Source organism: Calypte anna, chromosome Z (genome assembly GCF_003957555.1).
Source record: "Calypte anna isolate BGI_N300 chromosome Z, bCalAnn1_v1.p, whole genome shotgun sequence".
NCBI lineage: Eukaryota > Metazoa > Chordata > Aves > Apodiformes > Trochilidae > Calypte > Calypte anna.
This window is the reverse complement of record NC_044274.1, coordinates 59,257,429-59,277,271: the sequence shown is the minus strand read 5'-3', so window position 1 is coordinate 59,277,271 and position 19,843 is coordinate 59,257,429. Positions and strand designations below refer to the sequence as shown.

Here is a 19,843-nt window from a genome sequence, read left to right as displayed (position 1 = left end):
CATGTATAATACAGCACCTCTGAAACACAGACTAGGAATAGATTAGAGCACCATAAAACAACAAGCATTCTTCCAAGAAGCAAGATCTCAAACTTCTTATGAAAAATGTATGGGATTCCTATCCACATGGAGACGGAATATTAGGTGACTGTTGTAAACTCTGGGGTATTCAGATTACTGCAGTGCTTTTTAAGTGATGAAGTGCCTTAAAATGAACTTCTGCATATGGCGAGGTGCCATTCAATCCCACCACACCATTTACAGAAAAACAAGTCTCTACTTTTACTGAGCTCATCCTAGTTTGTGCCAGCATTTGTGCAGGTAAGAACTCAACACTTAATGTTTCCCAACCTCTCTGTGATTCATACAAATTCAGAAAGGAACTAAGAAAAAAAAAAAAAAAAAAAAAAAAAAAAAAGGAAAAGAAAAACAAAAAGAAAGCTAATACAGTTTGAACTCTTTTCACGACAATTTTCATGAATCTTTTAACACCTTCTGTAGCATAACTGCACTTTCTCTATTTACATCCACAGCACACTAGGATATAGATTTAATTCACTTCAGTGGGAAAACCAGATGAGTTTGACTAAAGATACATAGCCTGATACTGGATAAATATTTAAATATGCCTTAGAAAAATATTTGCATCAAAGACTTTATAGTTGCTGCAGCTCTACTGAATTTTTTAGCTAGGATAGCAATATTGATTGTAGCTTCTCCTTTGACAAACTGCTCACGATCTTAAAGCACTTTAAAATAAATTATGCACGTTTCAGTGGAGTATTTTGGTTGATCCCATTCTATTTGGAAATCAAATATTTCAAGCCTGAGCTAACAGCAACTTTGAACATCAGTCACAATGTTTCATTAACCCTAATTTGCAGTCTTGGCATGAACCATAGAAAGAGTTCTTGTCCTCTCATTTGCAGAGGAGAATACATCTCTCCTCCACATGCATGGCCCTGCAAAATGCCCCTGCTTCACCTTCCCTCAGGTGTAAATGTATAAACGCTGGCCTCTTACAGGATCATATCTGTCTGTGTTATGATGGAATTAATTAAGGCCTATTGTGCACAGGCGAATCTGCTCTCAGACGCCTTTGATTAAAGGAGTAGGTGATGCAACCCTGATTTCTAGTGTGAAGCACTGTGTCACTCAATCTGACTCCCTTCACGTGACTAGATATAGTAGAGAATGTTCACATATAAATAGAAAATTACAAGGCAGTATACAGAACGAATAAACTAAATATCACATGCCCTTATTAGCAGTTCACTGCCTTTACTCTTCCCAAGCAGAGTCTAAGTAGTCCTGGTGATTTTAGTGAGATCACTCATTCAGTGGAACACAAATAACGACATATTAAAAAATCAAAATTGTCTCATAATAGTAACAGAGACAGCAACAGAGAAATATTTATTTCTAATAAACATAATTTAACCAAAACACTTAAGAAACTCTTTACAAAAAAGTTTTTTTCAATGAGATTTCAAAAGTTTAGCTATTTAGTACTAGGTAAAAAGCACAGTTCAATCCCTGCTGCACCAATTTAGAGTTTGCTAACTCAAATTGCTTAAGCCACTTGCAATCTGCAAGTGAAAATTTATGTGAACAGTATTGGTGTAGTGCAACAAGGCAACCAGGTGCCCCTAATTGCCAGGGAGTGGGCATGAGCTTGTGTCAAGCCCACCTGTGCCTAATTAGGGCAGGCCCCCACTGCGCATGAGCAGGACCAGGGGGCCAATAAAAGGTGAGTCCTGAAGCACAGGCTCAACTCAGTTCCGAGCATGCTTTGCAGAGAGGCCAGTTGCTCTTGTAGCAACAGCACTGATCTGGGCTAGTCAACTCTGAGAGCCATAGGCTTAGAGCATTGCTCATGAATCTCTGCTGGAACACCTGGCTGGACCTTGAAGTGCTGTTCCCTAAGAGAGGTTCGTCTTGCTACATATTGTTTTGTTTCACTGACATGTAAAGCAATTATTTAGTCAATAAATAGTCTCAGGAATATTGCACAAATAAGACCTTGAATGAGTTCAACATGTTATTTTGTGTGTACCTTCAGAATAAAGGAAAAAGAACAGAGATAATAGAAAAAGGCAAGGCTCAAGCGTAGGCAGAATGGCACTGCAAGTAAGAGGCTAGGTAATAACAAGTGGAACAAAAGGAGCCAGGAAAAAACCTAGAAAACAATACACCCACAGAAAATAGGTCCTGGTACGATTTTGAGAGACTGTAATCTTCAATGTTGGATCAGCTTTACTCACTTCCTACACATTTACTACCCATTTTTCATGACATATTTGTGTCTTTAAGACCTCTAAAGAAAAAGATTGCTCAGTTTCTCAAGCAGCTCATTACAGTGTTTAACTAACTGTATGTAGAAAGTATTTCTCAATTCCTAACTTTACGTCATTTTCATGTTCTATATAATCAGTTTCACAGGGTAACCCTACAGTTATTTCAAAAAACAGAGCCTCAATGAGTTCTAACTGAGACTGGGTGATGAGCAACGTCTGTGAAACAAACCATAATCAAATAACATGAAGGATTTTTTGGTTTTTGTGAAAGCAAAAAATGTATGGTTCCATTTCTGGAAATGCAAAATAGGGGAGACTAAGGTTTTCAAGACCTTTGTAAGGCAGTAAGATTCCTCACTTTCATTAGCAGCTAAATGGACCACAGTGTCAGTCACTGATGCCTAGGATTTTGTTACAGGATGTGCATAGATTAATCTAAAAGCCATATGACATAATTTGCATGTCTAAGAAGATTGTAAGTCAAAATAAGGGTAACAATGTGACTCAGAATATTTCTTAACTGTGGATAATTAAGATTACTGACAACATACAATAAATAGTACAATATCACTAGCTCAGTGAAAAAAAAACTATTAGAAAAATGGATCATGCATTAAAGTATGAAGCAGTTATAAACTAATGGATGTATGACAAGTCAAAAATTTTAATGGTTTTTCAGGAACAGGAAAGTTATTAGGAAAAAAATATTTAGTTCTGCAGTTGACAGCATCTTGTCATGTTAGTTTAATTGGTTTTTAACTCCAGTGAGGTGCCCTCTTGTCTTTCTTTGGTGAAGCTTTGAAAACAGAATACAGGGAGGAAGAAACCTCTCAAGGTCTCAAGTAAATCTTCCTGTGTGAAGCAGGTCCAGCTAGGGCAGGTATCCTAGGATCCTGACCAGCTGAATTTCTAATGTTCATTGTTATGACAACTAAATTTGAATATGCATTCGAGGCAGCAAAGCATGAAAGAAAACACATTAAAATCAGTCCATATGATTATTAAACCAGAGAATTGGCATCAAACTGAAGTGATGCATCCAATACCTATATCAGCTGGAACTTTTAAAAATAAATAAACAGTTGTCTAGACTTCCAGTCTCCCTGGCTCATTTTTACTGAACGAACTTTATAAAATTCTGCTCTCAGGGGAGATTTCCTAGAACAAGAAGTTACATTATTTCAGCATGGAGTGAAATGCTCATTCTTCTTTTCCAGCCAAATAAATTTATGGCAAGAATATTGTCTTTTCATGTTATACTCTTATAAGAGTAAAGAAAAACAGATGAAATAGTTGAATGTAATTACACTTCCCCCCAGAACAAACCAGCTTGAAAAATACAGCTGCCTTTCATAACAGCAACTGCGGGTCCAACTTCTGGTAAGAGGTATGGTACAAATGTTGTTAAATTCTTAGCCAGGATGAGTGTGCTTTAAAATTCCCACTGGAGTACTGCCAGGTTTGTCACTCTTTTTATTTCTGAAGCTGGTTCTTAAGGCCTAACATTATCTTTCCCAGTGTACTGGCAGAAATCCTGGACCTATTGACGTTAATGACTAAATTCTCCTCCCTTCAACAGAGAAGAGATTTCAGATGTGTTTGTAAAACACTTCTTTAACAGTACCTCAGAAATTTCCAGCCTTTTTACACCTGTATCTTGAACCTACCATATTGTATTACCTAAGCTGTTGGGCCACATCTTATAAACCTTCATAGACACACTTAGAAGACTTTTGCAGATTTGTAGTATTTTTGGTTAGCTTCCCAGGAAAACAAGACTTACAGGCCGTGCTGCCTGTTCCTCTCTTCACTGGTCCCATTGCATTTTAACCAAGTTTTCAATTTCAGCCAAATCTGAGAGAAACCAGACAGCTCACAGACGCTACCTTCGTGCAAGGTTAATATCCACAGAGTAGAAATACCGAATTCAGAGTGTTCCAGTATGAGCTTCAGCCTCAGCGCTGATGTTGGTCCCCTGGCTGACAGCACTACCCTCGCCTGACAGGCTGTACAGGGCAGGAGATCAACAGGGTGGGCCCGGGAGAGAGCTGAGGGTTGTTACCCAGGGACAAGTGACTTGGGCGAGATGGGAACACTGCCAAATATTTTCCGCAATACTGCACTCCTGTGACCATGTTCTTCCGAAGGGGCTCCCTGAGCCGTCCTTTGGAGGAAGGCGGCTCCGTGGGGCCTTGAGAGGCCGAGGGGTATCACACGACGCACGTTTCAGTGGTATGGCTCACATGAAGGGGACATGCAACCTGTCCGGTACCGTCTGCAAGGCACCAGAACGTCTTTAAAACTCGTAAATCTGAGGATTTCAAATACAACCTCCCCAAGCTTTGCGGGGTGCTGTAAAGTGGCCAGCCGCCACCTGGCTTCCCGCCACTCCTCCACGAGCCCCGGTTCTGCTCCGCCTTCACTCGGGCCCGCACGCCGCCCCGGGACCTCCCGCCCCAGCAATGCCGGACACCGAACTACCCGCGCCGTGGCGGGGCGGAGCACAGCAGCGGCCCTTGGCCCCGCCGCGTTCCCGTCGGAGGGGCGGGACAGCAGAGCAGCCATGGCGGCGCCCGTAGTCCCGGAGACCGACAGGTACCGGCGGCTCCGATAGCAGCGCCGCTTCTGCTCCTTCCCGCGCTCCCACCGCGGCGGAGCCGGGCCGGGCAGGGCAGGGCGGGTGGGGGTCTCACGGACGGGGCCTCGACTCGGGGGCCTGCGTCCCTCTGACCGCCTCCTCTCTTTCCGTGCAGCATCCGCAGGGCTGTGTCGCTGCTCAACGCCGTGGACCCAGGCCTGTTCCCGCGGCTTCTCTCCCGGCTTCTCCAGAAGCTGCACCTGAAGGTTAGCGGGGCGGCAGCCGGGGCGGGGCAGTCCGCTCCATTCCTGTTCCTTGGCGCCAGGCGGGGTTCGCGTGTGCAGGAGAGGCGCCGAGCAGGCATGGGGCCCAGCCGGGCCTCGCTGGGGCTGCGGCTGTGTTACTCTGTTCGAAGCTGCGGGACTGGGTCTGCCGCAGGCGGTACCGGTGCAGGCGAGGCGGAGTGGCCTGCTGCGTCCCGCTCCTCTTCCCGCAACGCCGGCAGCCGGGCCTGGCCTGCTGTGGTGCGGCGAGGCAGCAGCCGAGCCCGCTGTGCCACTCTGCTGTCTTTGTGTGGCAGCTGCGTCCCTCTGCTTTGCTAAGGAACAACTATTCCAAATTTCATTTATTTTTATGAGTATTTCTGATCTTAGTTTTTTGAATCATCAATTGCTCAGGGGGGTGATGTAAGCACTAGAAGCGAAGGGCAGAGGTGAATGGTGTAAGACCCTCCTAATGCTTGTCATCACCCCCTTCTGCCCCCTCCCTGGGCTGGTATGTCTGGGAAGGCTGTCAGACACAGGATCCTTGGAAATAATAAATTAATGCATATTTTCTCTTTTCCCCACTTCTGTATGTCCATCGACTAAAGCCACCTGTGCATCAGAGGTTAAAAACCAAGTCTGTAACCGTAGTGAATACATTTTTCATCTTTACAGAAGGGTTTTTTGCTTTTTTTTTTTTGTTTTCTTTCTTTGTTTTTTCTTGTAGAACAAATAATTAAAAAAACCCAAACAAAATCAGTAGTAGTCAGTTTCATCACACTGTTGGAAAAAATCAAAGGCCAAATCTAACCTTGATGCTAAATAGTGCAGAGGAAACTGTGAGATAAATATGTCACATCTTGTTTATTCTCTTGTTTTGTATTTAGAAAAAATACAGATTTTATTTTCTAAACACATATACGCACCAATTAAAGATTAAAAACATTACAAGTTAGGAGCAACATGGAAAGAAAACAAAAAATGTATTAAATTCTGTATTAAATGTCATCATTCTGAGATTATAAGGATTATTTTGTTTATTTAATCCAGTTGCTGATTTTATTCCTACCAAAATTACTAGCTTGGATGCTGCTGTTATTTCAGAGGGCTTTCTCTTTGATTGTATTGTATGGATATTAACTGACTGGTAACTGTAAAGTGTCAGCAACTCTTTTTTTTTTTTTTTTTTTTTTTTTTTTAAGCTACTCCACAGTAGTTCAGTAGCGCTTCACAATTTTAATCAGCATTTACATGAATTGGAGTGGTCTTTGTAATTTAGTCCACTCTGTCAATCTCATGAATTGTTTAGCTGGCCTCTTCCAAGAATGACTCTAGGGCATGTTAAATCAGTGAAAACTTTATCTTATTTGCCTGAACAGAGCAGATACTCAAGCTCCTTCTGACTGGTAAGGATTCAAATGATGTTTCCCTGTTAATAGTCTTGTTACAGACATAAGGATCATTGAAGTTTTTCTGTAATGGCCTAATATTGTTTATTCTGACAGCTCAATTGCTTTTTTTCTGCGTAGCTTTCAGTTTTGAATTACTAAGTGGTTTAAATTTGGTGTTTTGATGTCTGTAGCATAGATTTTATAGTAATTACGTTTTAAAAGATGGTAATATCTGTGTTGAAAATTACTATTTAATTTGCTGTAGTATAATAAATGTAACTGCTGTACTTAAAAAGTCTAGCACATTCTCGGTAATACATCAGGCTGTAGATTAAAATCTGACTTTCAAAAGAAGCATATACTAGGCCTTTTTTTTTATTTCATAACAGCATGTGTTCAGTGTAGAAGGAGTGTGCATAGCTGACTTTACTACAGTTTTGCCTTCTTTTTAGCTTGGGGTCTAATTCAAGTAATGCACTTATTTCTTTTTAATTTTTCTTTATAAAAGGTTATTGGAGATAATCTGAGAGTTGAATGTTTTCCTCTCAGGAGGAAAATGTTTTCCTCTCAGGTGTCTCTCAGGTGCAAGAAGAAAGCATTTTCTTGTGATATATTTCAAGTAATCCTGATAAATTCCCATGTGATCCCGTTGTCTTTAATGTTGGTTTTCAATACTAGGAATTGCATTGTATTTTTCTGTTGGAAAGAATTTTACTTTGTTTTTTCTATTTAGAAGCAACTGGGCAGCCACTTTTGTTATAAGAATGGGGAGAAAGTTTTTGTTTTGAGAAGCATGTTCTTAGGACTAATGATTTTTGTGCTTCAGGCTGAAAGTAGCTTCAGTGAAGAGGAAGAAGAAAAACTTCAAATAGCTTTTTCACTGGAAAAGCAGGATCTTCATCTTGTTCTTGAAACTATATCATTCATTTTGGAACAGGTACCTTGTTACTGACTTTATGAATTGCTAAATATATTTTTAATCCCATTTTAGATTTTAAATATAGGAGTCAAGTTAAAAAGTGAATTAGTGAAAACATGTATCTGTAGTATATAATGTATATTTGGGGGGCATGATTTTATTGCTTTGGCTTGCATGTCGTCCTGATTTGGGGTGGACTCTGCATTTGTGGAGTCTCCAGTTAATGTAACTTTTGGTGGTGAAAGTGATTTTTGCATGACTCTTGAGAGAAGTGCTGATTAATTATGATGTGTAGTCTTATTCACTTTAAGCAAGGATTTTTTTAAACTGCAAGAAAAAGTAATAGATTACATTAGAAAACTTAACATTTCTTTGATTACATGAAGTGTCAGTTATGGAAAATTTCAATGCACAGAAGCAACCTGTACTGCTATAAAAACCTATACATATATGCAGATCTAGATCATATATGCATTTTTTCATACTTGGCTTATCTTGAGAAGAGTAAACTTTTCTGTTTTCTCAGTTAGAGGGTTAAGGTGAAAAGAATGGTTTCAGTCCCATGGTAGAGTTGCTAGTAAAAATCCTGTATGAACATGATGGCCATCTGTGGTAGAGTGTATCTGGCACAACTTGTACAGCAGTACTCAACAACAGCAGTTATTTTTTAACAGGCAGTCTATCATAATTTGAAGCCTTCTTCATTGCAACAACAACTGCAAAGCATTCACCTAGATCAAGACAAAGCTGAAGCATTTGCCAGTGCATGGGCAGCTGGAGGTCAAGATACAATTGAAAAGTTCAGACAGAGAGTTCTGACGCCTCAGAAGGTAATGTTTGTTTTTTAAGATGGAATAAAGCTGTGTAGGCTATTTTAAAGCATAGAGTTTAAGATACAGAGTTTGTGACAAGCCACCATGCTGGAAAATAGGGTACTTTTAAGGTAGTAGAAAAATGTGATTGAGGCAGTGGAGTTTTGTTATCTTACAGAGATCACAGAATTGTCAGCTAGAAAAGAGCTCTAAGACTACCGTGTCCAACTGTCAGCATCCACCCCCCCTCCTCATACAATGAATAGAATACCTGTATCAGTAACTGTATCACACTGCCCACTAGGGCATGCCTTGAACTACCTCATCTACATGATTTTTAAATACTTCTGGGGACGGTGATTCTACCACCTTCCTGTGCCGTCTGTTCCAACATCTAACTACTTGCTCAGTAAAGAAATTCTTCCTCTTACCTAGTCTAATCCTCCCCTGATACAACTTCAGACCATTTCCTCTGGTCCTATCGTTACTCACTTGAGAGAAAAACCTCCCTAAAACCTCCTTGTAGAGAGGTAGTTGTAGAGCAATAACATCTCCTCTTAGCTTCATCTTCTCCAAACTAAACATTCCCAGTTCCTTCAGCCTCTTTTCACTGGACATGTTCTCCAGACCCTTCACCAGGGTCAAGCAGGACCTGCATTCCTGAACCCATGCTGTCTGGGCCTGATCCCCTGTCTGTCCTGCACTTGCCATGGGAGGGCACTCAAGATGAACCTCTCCATAATTTTACCAGGCACTGAGGTCAGGCTGGCAGACCTGTAGTTCCCTGCATCCTCCTTCTGGCCCTTCCTGTAGAGAGGTGTCACACTGGCAAGGCTCCAGTAATCTGGAACCTCCTCAGCTAAAGAAGACTCTTGATAAATGATGGAGAGAGTCTTCATGATCTCCTCTGCCAGCTCCCTCAGCACCCAGTGTATCTCACACCAGCTTGGGTGTATCTCATCCAGCCCCATAGACTTCTGAGTGTCCAGGTGCCATAGCAGGTTGTTAACTGCTACCTACTGGATTTTGGTGGAGTTGTTCTGCTCTCTGTTCTCATCTTCCAGCTTAGGGGGGATGAGTAATGTGGGGGTGGCTGATGTGACTGATGAAGGTGTTAAGGATCAGCATTTTCCTCATCATGGGTTGCAGTGTTTCCCCCCTGCATCTAATAAAGCACAGAGATTCTCCCTGGGTATGAGATGTGGTGTGTTAGCTGCTGTAACTGGTGAAAGCTGGCTATATATATGTGCACTGTTAGCAATATAAAGTAGTTCAACCTACGTACCATTTCGAGATGTTAATGAACATGCTTTACCATAGGGCAGAGGTAAAATGTACTCCTAAACACTTGTACTCGTGGGTTTAGTTCACCAGCCTGTTGATTATCTGGAATTACAGTATGTCTGAGTTCCGGCCATCTTCTATCTTGAAAGATGGTTGTGAGATACTTATTATGATTTTGAGATACTTTGATATTATGGTGTAATAATCTTGCTTCACAGGTGCCTGATGCCAGTTAAAACTTCTGTACATGCTATGGAAGTCTCATTGTGTCTTTACACATAAATGTCTATGTCTATGGGAAGGCATAATGACGTCCTTCTTTTAACTCACAGTAAGCCTTCAGCTACATTAGAAGATGTATACAGAACACATCCATGTCAGCCAGTATCAAACATTTCAAAAGAATTACAGAACACTGTCTCAGTTAGTTTTGCTTTACTTTTATAGTTGCTTTATATCTTGTTGGGATAAGACTGTTTCTTTATGATTAGATTAGCAAAATACCCATGGAAAATAGGTTCTAGATAAAAAGTACACATGATGCACTGACAGAAACAGAATATAATTTATACTACCAGGTTTACCACTAAATAAACCTTGAATTTTGAGAAGACAAGATAGGTCTGTGGACCACACAAAATGTATTCAGAACTTCATCACAGGTAGTTTTTTAAAGTATTTCAACTTTGTCCTTTGTGAAAATGGGTAATTTTAGACACCAAAGTTGTAGAATTTTCTTGTGCAAAATGACAGTAACTCATGAGCCTAAATAAATAACTGGTAATGTAAACATGCAAAAAAAAAAAAAGTTTAGCTTAACAAGACATTTTGGGCTTCTGCCTTTTTGTAGATAATATTTACCAATTCCAAACATACAATTCCTAAAGATTAAATTCTTTAATGGTGGTGTAGTGAATACACGGGATAATACAGCTCTCCACTGAGGGAGCTGAGTAATTTGAAAATCAAATGAAATCACAGAAGCGATATGGCTAACTTTTCTGAATACTTTTCAGCATATGTCTGCAGAATGGAAGACAGTTCTAAAGATACCCTACAAAGCAGCTGTCTTGAGAATTTTCTTCAGGCTGACGTTGTAGTAATGCATAGTTTACTGCTGGGTCTTCAGTGTATGAGAAACTTCTAATTAAAACACTTTTAATCTTTTATTTGGAGCTTGTACCATACACACCTTTAGTCTGTTTCTTGTCTGCAGTTTTGTGTGCCCTGCAACATACAATGCTTATGGTCCATGTGACAGTTTTGGACATTCTTTGTGATTTCACCATGACTGCATATAATGGGCATTTTGGTAGTATATTACATCCCATGTAAAGCAGTTTTAAACTATAGTTTGAGCTCTATGGTGTAATTTGAGTTTGAACTTGACTGTCACTTTCTCAGTTTGTTTTGAAAACATCTTAATCCTGTAAATCTGAATTGAGTGAAAACCTCAAGGTTCAGGATAACTTTCTGTTAACCCAAAGCCTCAATTCAGACAACTAATTGCTAAATGAAGTATTTCTTCTGCTAAGAAATCACGTAGAGGCAAAATATTTTCAAAATTGCATGGGGTAATGGAAGAACTTTTCATCTAGTTATAATCTTACAAATCTACTTATGTCTTAATGAATCCAGTAAATGACATGATCCAGCATGAACCCATCATTATCTCCTTGTAGATTCTATAAGTAATTGTGTATTGGCACATATTTTCTGTATTATCTTGAGACTGTGGGCAAAATAGTCTCTTACTTGTGATACATTGTTACAGTAGCCAACTTGCTATAAACTTGCATCAATATCACAAGTTACAGTTAAAAAAAAGAATCCCGAAGAATACTTAGCCCAAATTGCTAGCTTTTTTAGATTGGATTTATAGTACAGTTTTTTAATTGATTTAGAGATGATGCTGACTTATTTCTTTGTAGAAAGAGATGTGTATTCAATTATTAATATTCTCTGCAACATGTATGTATGGGTATAATGTGACACCACTGACCCTATAAATACACTTCCTATATAGGTGGCTGCGTTTAATGATTTGCACTGTTCACTTTTCTCACAGAAGCAATATTAGGTACATAAAGAATCGTATGATTCTGTTGTCATAGTTGCCAGTAAAAGAATCACAGAATAGGTGAGGCTTGAAGAACCTCTGTAATTCATCTGGTCCAACCCCTCTGCTCAAGCAGGGCCATCTAGAGTCAGTTGAGCAGGACTGTGTCCGGATGGCTTTTGAACATCTCAAAAGATGGAGACTGACCACTTTCCTGGCCAACCTGTACAGTGTTCAGTCAACCTCAAAGTGGAAAAGTGTTTTCCTGTGTTCAGGTGGAGCCTTCTGTGTTTCAGTTTGTGCCCGTTGCTTCTGGTCCTGTCATTGGACATTGCTGAAAAGATCCTGGCTCCTTCCTTTTTGCACCTTCCCTTCAGGTATTTATGTATGTTGGTGAGATCCCCCTGAGTCCCTTTTTTTCAGGCTGAACAGTCCCAGCTCTCTCAGCCTTTCTTCATATGTGAGATACTCCAGCCCTCCGTCATCTTAGCGGCTCTTACTCTTTTTGGACTCTCTCCAGTATGCTTACATGTTTATTCTGGAGAGCCCAGAACCGGTCATAGTACTCCAGATGTGGACTTGCTGTTTCTGAGTAGAAGGGAAGGATTATCTCCCTCAGCCTGCTACTGCAGCCCTAGATACTGTAAGCCTGTTTTGCTGCAAGGGCATGTTGTTGGCTTACACCCTTTATGCAAAGCTGCTTTCCACTTGGGTGGCCCTCAGCATGTGCTGGTGCGTGGGGTTGTTCTTCACCAGCTGCAGGACTTTGCATTTCCCCCTGTTGAACTTTTAAAATTTCTTGTCAGCCCTTCCCTCCACCCTCTCCGGGTCTGTATGGGTGGCAGCACAACTCTCTAGTGTATCAGACACACCTGGCAGTTTTGTGTCATCTGCAGTCTTGCTGAGGATACACTGTCCCACCTCTGGATCACTAAAGATGTTGTTTAACAGGACTGGACCCACGTTTTGACTCTGGAGTATACTGCTAGTTACCAGCCTCCAACTAGAGTTTGTTCCTCTTACCATCATGCTCTGGCCTGGCCATTCAGAGAGTTTTCCAGTGACCTCTGTGTCATCAGAAAAGATCAGCAGCTTCTCTATGAGGATCTTAGGAGACACAATGTCAGAGGCCTCCCTGAAGTCAAGGAAAGCCCTTACCTACTGCTGTTACCTTGACCACCAAGCTAGTAATTTCAGTGTAGAAGTCTATCAAGTTGGTCAAGCATGACTTCCTCATTGTGAATCAATGCAGGGTCCTTCAGGTCACCTTCTTGTTCTGTACATGCCTGTAAATGGTTTTCAGGGTTAGTTGTTCCATCACCTTGCCAGGGATGGAAGTGAGGCTGACCAGCTCACTGGGTTGTCCTTCTTGAGAATAGGAGTGGCATTTGCTTTTCTTCAGAATCTTGAGGACTTGCGTTGGGTGGAGAGTTTATTAATGCTCTGTGTATGGTTGAAGTTGCATTCATAATGATGCTTTTTTTTGTCAAATGTAGCTTGTAGTTAGTGATTCAGATTACAGACATGTAAGAGTTACTGAACATAATCAGAAAATTAATGATAATTGTATTAACAACTGTTAATTTTATTTCCTGTCTTTGGAACCTTATATGAAAGCACAGGAGTGGAATCCTCTAGTTAGCCTACTTGATGAAAACCTGTGCTTTCCCACAGGAAACTTAGAAGCTGTCTTATGGCAAATAGAAGTCATTGGCTGACAATCAGCATGGCTTCACTAAATCCAAATCCTACCTTTCAAATTTGGTGGCCTTTTATAGTGGGGTCACAGCGATGGTGGACATGGGAAGAGCAACTGCCTTCATCTGCTTGGAGTTGTGCAGTGTTTGACACTGTCCTGCATGACAGTCTGGTAAATAAACTGGAACAATATGGATTCATTGACTAGTGGACCAGGAACTAGCTGACTGGTTGCACTCAGAGAGTTGTGTTCAACGGCTCAAAATGGACACTGGTCTCAAGTGGCATTCCTCAAGGGTTGGTACCGGGACTGGTGCTGTTTAACATCTTCGTTGGCAGCATGGGCAGTGGAATTAAGTGCACCCTCATCAAGTCTGCTGGTGACATCAAACTGTGTGATGCGGTTGACACACTGGAGAGAAAGCATTCCATGCATGAGAGGCTTGAGTGGTGGACTTGTGTAAACTGCATGGAGTTAAACAAGGCAAGGTCCTGCACCTCTTTTGGGGCAGTCCCAAACACAACACAGATTGGGCAGAGACTGCATTGAAAATGGCTCTGAGGAGAAGGACTTGGGGGTGGTGGTTGATGAGAAACTTAACATTAGCCAGCAATGTGCACTTGCAGCCCAGAAAGCCAACCATATCCTTGGCAACCATATCCACAACAAAAGAAGTGTGGCCAGCAGGTCAATGGAAGTGATTCTCCCCCTCTACTCTCTTCTCTTGAGACCCTACCTAGAACACTGTATCTAGTTCTGGAGCCCCCAACATAAGAAACACAGAGAGCTCTTGGAGTGTTGGCAGAGGAGGGCTACAAAGATAATTCAAGGAATGGAACATGTCCTCTCCTATGAGGATAGGCTGAGAAAATGTGGGTTATTCAGCCTGGAGAAGAGGAGGCTCCAGGGACATCTTAGAGCAGCCTTCTAGTACCTGAAGGGAGCCTACAAGAAAGCTAGAGAGAAACTTTTCACAAGGGCTTGTGGTAACAGGACAAGTGGCAATGGATGTAATCTAGAAGAGGGTAGGTTTAGGTTAGACATTAGGAAGAAATTCTTCAGTGTGAGGGTGGTGAGCCTCTGCAACAAGTTGCCCAGGGAGGCTGTGGATGCCCTCTCAATGGAAGTGTTCAGGACCAGGTTGGATGGGACTTTGAGCAGCCTGATCTGGTGGGAGGTGCCCCTGCCCACGGCAGAGGGGTTGGAAGTAGATGATTTTTTAAGGTCCCTTCCAACCCTAGCCATTTTGTAATTCTATGATGATTATACCCTCAAAGGCAATTGTCAGTTGTGAAATATCCTATTTAATGAACTTGGAGGCTCCACTATGTGTACTTGCATGCTTTCTGTTTTTCTACCACTTGAGGAAAGCGTATGTAATGATGTTTTTTAAAAACATGGTTTGATTTGAGCATATATTCTCTTTTTATTGTGAGAAATACAAAAGAAGAGTGTGGTCTTGTAGTGGAACAGAGCGACCAGGTGCCTCTGATCATCAGGAAGTGGGTGTGAGCCGCTATCAACTCCACCTGTGCCCAGTCAGGGCAGGGCCCCTATGGAGCATGTGCAAGACCATGGGGCCAATAAATAGTGAGGCTCACACCCACTGAGGCAGCTCATTCTAGAGCTAGCTGAGAGAGTGGCTGGTTGCTTCCTTAGCAGCAGAACATCTTTGCTAGCTCCACACTGTGGGCAATAGATTCAGATCACATCCGAGTCTATATCACCGTATCAACGCGTCGACTCCGGAGAAAAGACTCCTTTCCGGCTACATGGTCTTTTTGTTTTTATTTTAAGATGCAGAGTCCGTTTTATTTTGGTTTTGTTCATTGGAATTTTCCATTAAGTCATCCTTCATATTATCTGTCTCTGACACATTTCTGCTATATTTTTTGAAGAAACTAATGTGAATAGAGTATATTATGGACTTGCCTGAAATATTAATACTTTTAATTGGTGGCTTTATAGTAAAAATCTCCCTCAGGTGTGGGCTGGGACCAATGCAATTTATATGTCTTCATCAATGACATAGTGGTATGAAGTACACACTCAGCAAGTTTGCAGATGGCACCAAGCTCAGGGGCACAGCTGATTTGCTGGTGGAAAGGGATGTCATCCAGAGAAACCTTGACAGCTTGGGAAGTGCACCCATGTGAACCTCTTGAAGTTCAACAAGGCCACATGCAGCCTTCTGGTCCTGGCTTGGGGAAATCTCCAATTTTAGAACACACTGGAGATAAATGGATTGAGAGTAGCTCTGTGGGGTGCTGCTGGATAAAAAATAAGATATAAGTTGGTAATGTGCACTTGCTGTCTGGAAAGGCAATCAGATTCTGGGTTCTGTAAAAATCAGGGTGGCCATCAGGATGAGGCATGTGATTCTCTCTCTCTTCTTTCTTGTGGTGAGACCCCACCTGCAGTCCTGCTTCCAGCTCAGGAGTCCTCAGCACAAGACAGACATGGACCTGTTGGAGAGCGTCCAGAGGAGGGCCATCAAAATGATGCACGGTCTCGACCACCTCTGGGAAGAAAGTCTGAGAGAGTTGAGGGTTGTTCAGCCTGTAGAGGAGAAGACTGGAGAGATATTACTGTGATCTTTCAATACTTCAAGGGTGCTTGTAAGAAAAATGAAGATAGATTTTTTACTAGGGACTGTAGTGACAAGACAAGAGGTAATGATTCTAAAGTGAAGGTTTGGGTTCAAAAAAAGGAGTAAATTTTTTACAGTGAGGGTGATAAGACACTGGAAAAGGTTGTCCAGGGAAGCTCTGGACAATTTCCGTAATTGAAAGTGTTCAAAGTTGGGTTGTATGGAGTTTTGAACAACAGGATCTATTTAAACATGTGCCTGTCGATGGCAGTAGGGTTGGATGAGGTGATCTTCAAAGGTTCTTTCCTACCCAAGCCATTATATGACTCTATGAACACAGATTTTTTTTCTTTCCATACTCTTTAAAAAAAATATATGGGCTTTATGGTTGCCACTCCATATTTGGTAGGAGTTTTTACTCACCTATTGAGGTGATGTGCAGTGCTATATAATAGTTTATATTTGAGAGTATTTGTGAATATTCCATGCTTTTGCTTACCAGGTGCTTTTTTGTACACTTACCATCCCTGAATTATCCTTATGGGTTTAGTGGGTGTATCATGGGATTGCTCATCTGGATCCAATTGCAGAATCAGTGCTATGATTAGTATTACTGAGATGCTGTTAGTTTTATTTCAGCATGAGAGGGTTTATATATGACAGAGTTTGCAGTGTAACTAAGAAAGATCTAATTGCAATTTTATCTTGTTTTAGAGTGTTTCACTAGAATCCATGTGGCAACACAACTCAGTCTCTTCTGGCATCTGGTACTTAGAAGTTGTGGTTTTGGAAGTACTGAAATGCTGCCATTAAGTCTGTTTTCTTTAATGTATGCAAGAAAAGACCAAGCACTAATCTTTCATTTCTGTTTTAAGACAACACAAAAATGATTGACTATTTTTTTATTTAGAAATATGGTTTGTGCATTATGCAAAAGCTGGAACCTTCAGGTACATTGAAGGAAGAACTAAGGTTTGATTAGCTTACGGCTAACACTAATGGGGGTCTGTTTGACCGGGATTATTATTTCATAATATTACTAATCAATTAGGCTCATCACCACTTTTGAGAGAGTAGGCCACTGAATCTTTTGGATTGCAGCAGTGCTCAGATTTGGATTCCAGACTACTGGTTATTGTGAGAAATAACTTATTACAGATATTTTGCTTGTATTGACATGTTATTTCTCTTACACCAGAGTCTCTTCTTGCCTGCAAATTGTAGCTTGTTAAAAACCAGTATTCTGGGTTCTGGGTCTGTCAGTTCTCTGCAAGAGGTGTAGGTGGTAATGCCCTGCCTGATAGCTTCCTTAGGGTGACAAGCCTAATTAAGTTTGTTAGAGCAACAGAAACAGGTATTTCCTAGAATACTGATTAGGTGAAGTTTTCTGTAGCACGTTGAACACTACTTTTAGTTGTTAGAGACAGTCATTAGTTTTTCAGTGTAGGTCTTTTATATTTTTTTTGGTGCAGACTGCTTGCTTGGTAGGACATTATTGTCTTGAGAAAATAATAAAAAGTGAAAAGTAAACTAAAGCTGTAGTGTTTAATAGTATTTATTTTCTCAATTTTTCCCTTTTCTTCACTGAACTATAGGCAGTCTTCAGCGTTATTAATTATGTAAATTATCCTGTTGCATTAATTAGTTCTTTGGATCTTTACTTGTATGGCTGCCCTTTTATTATGTTATTTCTGCTGTGTGGCAAATTTCTAGTCAATTAGAACGGTGGTATTAAGATCAGTTTTTTCTTTGAAAGCATTCTTAATTTGGCTTCTAGAATTTTGATAACTGTCTGATACCGATCTTACGCCATTTTTAGGTCTTTGCTTGGCAATTGATCAGTTTACAAATCATGGCACATATTAATCAGATTAAAATTTTTTTTTTCCTCTTTGCAAAGTGCTGGCAGGGTAGGGTTCATTCAGTCTTGGCAGTTTTTCACTGATTTTGTTGCTTTTCTCCTCCTCCTATATTATATTCTCCGCTTTTTTTGGTACGGTTTATAAATCTATGTGGTTTAAAGTCAGGTCAGGTTAGTACCATGACTTTCATGTTTTGGAAAGCTATTTAGGGTATCTTTAAAATATATGTAATAAAAAAGAGAAGGGCCCTATGTTACCAAGTAGGAGAAGTTTTTTATAGCCTTCAGACAGCATTACTTAATATAATGATGCGTGGGAATGCAACTAGCAAAATTATGTACCTAAAATTCTTGACAGAGCTGTCAATTCTGTATCTTGACTGGCTGTTTGAAGCCATATGGGAAAAACTCTGAAACTAGTTTTCTCAGAAATGGGTCTTCTTGCTAAGGGGTGTACGTGTAATGTGAATATGCTAAGTTCTCTTTGCTAAATGCTGGCAAATCTACAGAAATACTCTGAAACACATGCATACTATGGTGATTATGAAAAAAAGAAGAGAATTAATATGCTCTGTGAGTGTGCATGTGTCATGGGGGAAAATTCTTTCCGCTATCAGAAGAAATGCAAAATAAGGAGGACTGTAGCTCAAACAGAAAGAATATTTCAGTTTCCATTTCTTGCTAATGTCTGATTCACTAATCATTCTTACAGTGACCAATAGAGGTCACAAAGACTGTGTTGTACCTGTAGACTCTGTTAAAATTGTGAACCATCTTGCATTGTGTGATGCTATCACAGACCATGGTAAAGAGAAGACAAACAATGAAAGCTGTAGTAAAGACACAGTTTTATACCTACGCAGGATTATTTTAATAGCTGGTTACAGCATAGCTGTCTGTTTACAGCACAGCTGTCTGTTTAATCTTCCAGTAGCACAGTTTTATTAGTAGGTATTTTAGTTATTAACAATCTTTAAGGTAGTGTATCATGAGGGTTTTTTAAATTAGTGCCTTCATGTCTTCCTACTTTTACTTCTCCATCTTTTAACAAGAAAGTGCAAGGTCAGAAGAATATGTATTTTGAGAATGTTTAAAAACATCTGAAACATTTTTTCTGTTCCTATGTGCAAAATAGCATTTTCTAAAGTTATAAAAGACTTCCGTGCTTATCTTGTGTAACTTTCTGTTTAATACAAACCACAACTTTCTTGCAGTATATAAAAGCACTTTTTAAAAAGGGGTCTGGTTGTGATTTCAAGGGTTGAAATTACAGATAATTTCTGGGGTATTCTTTATGGTTAATAAAAATGCGTGCCTTGTCTCTCAGTAAAATCGAGCTTCTTCTTCCCACCATTGGATCTTACTATATATTCTTCTGGTAGATAAAAGAGGCAGTTGGCTGTGACTTTTCCATATAAATGCTTGTAGACTGGTGTATATTTTTACTTCAATTTTGTGCCCCCAATTTTCTCAGAGACAGAGAACGGCACACTTTTTACCTTTTACATAACCTAAATCTCGAAATGCTAGGGTTTTAGAAAGTTGAACACTGTATCCAATGTTTGTCGTACAGTCCCTTTCTGTTTGTTTTCAAGCTAGCTGCTTATAAGTTAAAGTATATGTAAAAGTGAGATACTGCTGTAACTTCTGTTAGGGAGAAGTCTTTTGAAGGTGTTGCTTCATAGCATTTACTTTGCTCTAACAATTTTGCATAATGCTGTTTCTTTAGTTTCCTTCCTTGTGAAGGACACTGGTACTTTTTGGTATCTGTCTTTTCTATTTATAAATACAAAGATTAAAGATGAAGGTATTGTTTGAATATTGCATGAAGACATCTGAAAATATCACTTTACCTGGCATATGTGCTAAGTAAGGTTTGCTGAAATAGGTCTTTATCCTTGAAGACAAAAGTGTGAAGTCAGAGGAAATTAACTCTTCAGGAAAGAGCAATCTTGGATGAAGAATCTAATTCATTGTAGATGTTCACCAAGTGAGATGGCTTTAGGTACATAATTTGTGTAGATTTTCCTTTTAGAGTTTAATCTTAGTCTCTTCTTCTATTTTTAATACGCTTCTAATAGTCAAATCTT

At 40.3% G+C, this 19,843-nt stretch overlaps 1 protein-coding gene across 1 annotated transcript in view; it reads left to right on the top strand.

The window, feature by feature from the left end:
- Positions 1-4,758: 4,758 nt before the first annotated feature.
- The window catches only part of COMMD10 (COMM domain containing 10), a 116,339-nt gene continuing 101,254 nt past the window's right edge, over positions 4,759-19,843 (top strand). The window contains exons 1-4 of the mRNA XM_030467937.1: positions 4,759-4,892; positions 5,051-5,141; positions 7,356-7,466; positions 8,123-8,278. Coding sequence (XP_030323797.1) covers positions 4,861-4,892; positions 5,051-5,141; positions 7,356-7,466; positions 8,123-8,278 — 390 coding nt within the window. The 5' untranslated portion in view covers positions 4,759-4,860. The remainder of the gene's footprint in view (positions 4,893-5,050; positions 5,142-7,355; positions 7,467-8,122; positions 8,279-19,843) is intronic.